The sequence below is a fragment of the Drosophila obscura genome, unplaced genomic scaffold (assembly GCF_018151105.1).
Source record: "Drosophila obscura isolate BZ-5 IFL unplaced genomic scaffold, ASM1815110v1 contig_179, whole genome shotgun sequence".
Taxonomy (NCBI): Eukaryota; Metazoa; Arthropoda; class Insecta; order Diptera; family Drosophilidae; genus Drosophila; species Drosophila obscura.
In genome coordinates, this window is record NW_024542766.1 from 5,402,108 (window position 1) to 5,404,377 (window position 2,270).

The following is a 2,270-nucleotide window of genomic DNA, read 5'->3' on the forward strand; positions in this document are numbered from 1 at the left end:
CGTGCGCATGAACGAAGCAACCTGTGAACCTTTTGCTGGTAAACAAAATAGTTGGAAAATTGCTGAGAAAAGTGTGGAAAAGCAACACGAACGCATTCGCTTTTATTGTTGCTATTAGCCGCACGAAAACAATTTGCATTGTAGCCAGGACAACAACAACGGACAGCTGCAGTGCCGGAAACAACGACAACAACAACAACAGGAGATAGATAGGAGCTGCAGCTGCTGTGGAGGTTATTTATAGCAACCAAACAGCCTGCTGCCTGCCACCCCCCGACACTTAAGGAGGAGTGGGTGTGGGTGCCCCGTGTGCCTCTCTGCCTCTGTAATTGGCCGCAAAGTCCAAGGATACGTGTGATATTATATCCTTCTCCAGTCAAAGTCAAGGTAAGTGTAAGGTAGGAAGAGGGTGACGTGACGCGGTCGGTCGTCTCCTTTTTAGGCCTCCTTTTGGCTTGCGTGAGTTATGAAATTACCGCAAAACGAGTGCTGCCTTGCTGCCTGCCTGTCGCCCCATTAAAAACTATATGAAAACTTTCTACTTCATCAGTTATTCGAGAATCACTTGCGGAAATGGAGTCGTCGGCAGCTGTGGCAAATATCGTGAATCCCCCCACGGCAGTGGGCACCGCTGCTACGACAGCGGCCGCCACCAAGCGGAACAATCAGCAGGGACGAAAGAAATCGGGCCCCAAATTCGAGCTATCCGACGCACAAAAGTCGGACATTAAGGAGGCCTTCGATTTGTTCGACAACGAATGCACCGGCTACATCGAAGTCAAAGAACTGAAGGTGGCCATCAGGGCCCTGGGTTTCGAGCCAAAAAAAGAGGAAATCAAACGAATGATTGCGGAAATCGATAAGGATGGGAGTGGCCGGATTGCATTCAATGATTTCTTGCATCTAATGACCATGAAAATGGCCGAAAAGGATACAAAAGAGGAGATACTGAAGGCCTTTCGGCTGTTCGATGACGATGAGACAGGGAAAATATCGTTTAAGAATCTGAAACGTGTGGCCCGCGAGCTGGGGGAGACCCTCACCGACGAAGAGCTGCGCGAGATGATCGATGAGGCGGATCTGGACAACGATGGAGAGGTCAATCAGGAAGAGTTTCTGCGGATTATGAAAAAGACCAGCCTGTATTAGAGAGGACAGTCCTTTCGTTTTACTTTTAAGATTTGCATTCCGTTTAGTAAGTTTTAAGTTTCTGTGGCTAAGCTTTTGATGTGTTCAATATCCAATCCATTCATTGCCTCGTGTCTGTCTCTGTTTCTCGCTCTCCTCTGGAGGTTGCTTTAAATGTAAGTTCAAGCTGTGTTCCATTATAGTGTCCCACTGACAATTTACAACCACACAAACATTCAATTAGCAGGCTAAGATAAAAACTATGAACAAACCTCCGCGCACTGGCTGTATTTTTGCACAACAAAACACAAATGCAAAATAATCTCAAGAATGTTGGAATAAAATCAAAAACCCAAAAACCATAGTAACTATTTGTTGTTTACAGATGCAATATGCAATAAATGTTGTTGAATTACATGTTACATCGAGATGCTGTTGCCTTTTGGTGTTTCAATTTGGACAAAAACAAAAACTAGGGAAAAAGGGGCTTTGTAAGTTAATTGTAATTGTTCTTCTTTAAACTCTATGAAACACATGCAAAATTGAGTCTAAAAATATTTAAAACCGAGCTTAAGAGCTCTGACTGATCAAAGAATCCATCTACGATTCATTTCCAATTGGAGTCTAAGAGAAAGTCTTTAAAAAACAGATAAAACAGATGATAAAATATATTTTAATGAGTGTTGAAGGCCCATGATCCTATAAATTTCTTACTTAATTAGCATTGATGTGAGCATTCATTAGTTAGACTGTCTTTATATTGTTTTTATAGCCAAATTCAAACCAAATGCTTTCAGCTACGAAAGCATTTATGCATAAAGAGGCGTATTGCTGATCGAATCGATACCAGGACACCCAACACCAAGGCTCGTTCCCTCTGCTCGACTCAAATTGTTGTTTGTTGTTCTGATTGGTTGAACCTGTTTCCAAAATACAAAAAGGGTTTTTCCATTTATTTTATTTTTTTTATAATTTTCGTTGCCTTTTCTTTTATTGTGGGGAAAACATTTAATACTTTTTGCCAAACTTAAGAACTAAACAAAACTCGCTCTCTCGCTCTCTTCCTCTCTCTCTCTTTTGCATACAAAATAAACTTAAATTCGTTGCCATAATTTTATTTCCTCTAAGGTCTAGACTCTAGA

The 2,270-nt window shown here is 41.7% G+C and overlaps 1 protein-coding gene across 2 annotated transcripts; it reads left to right on the top strand.

The window, feature by feature from the left end:
- Positions 1-1,825, top strand: LOC111082941 (caltractin). Of its 2 annotated transcripts, XR_002608754.2 has the most exons (3): positions 1-387; positions 551-1,304; positions 1,376-1,825. XR_002608754.2 is itself a non-coding variant. In XM_022379194.2 (2 exons), exon 2 carries the CDS (start codon positions 574-576, stop codon positions 1,147-1,149), a length of 576 nt encoding a protein of 191 aa, XP_022234886.1. In that variant the 5' UTR covers positions 1-387; positions 551-573; the 3' UTR covers positions 1,150-1,825. The 2 variants fall into 2 exon arrangements, 1 of the variants encoding a protein (XP_022234886.1); XM_022379194.2 differs by having other exon boundaries at positions 551-1,825.
- Positions 1,826-2,270: the final 445 nt, after the last annotated feature.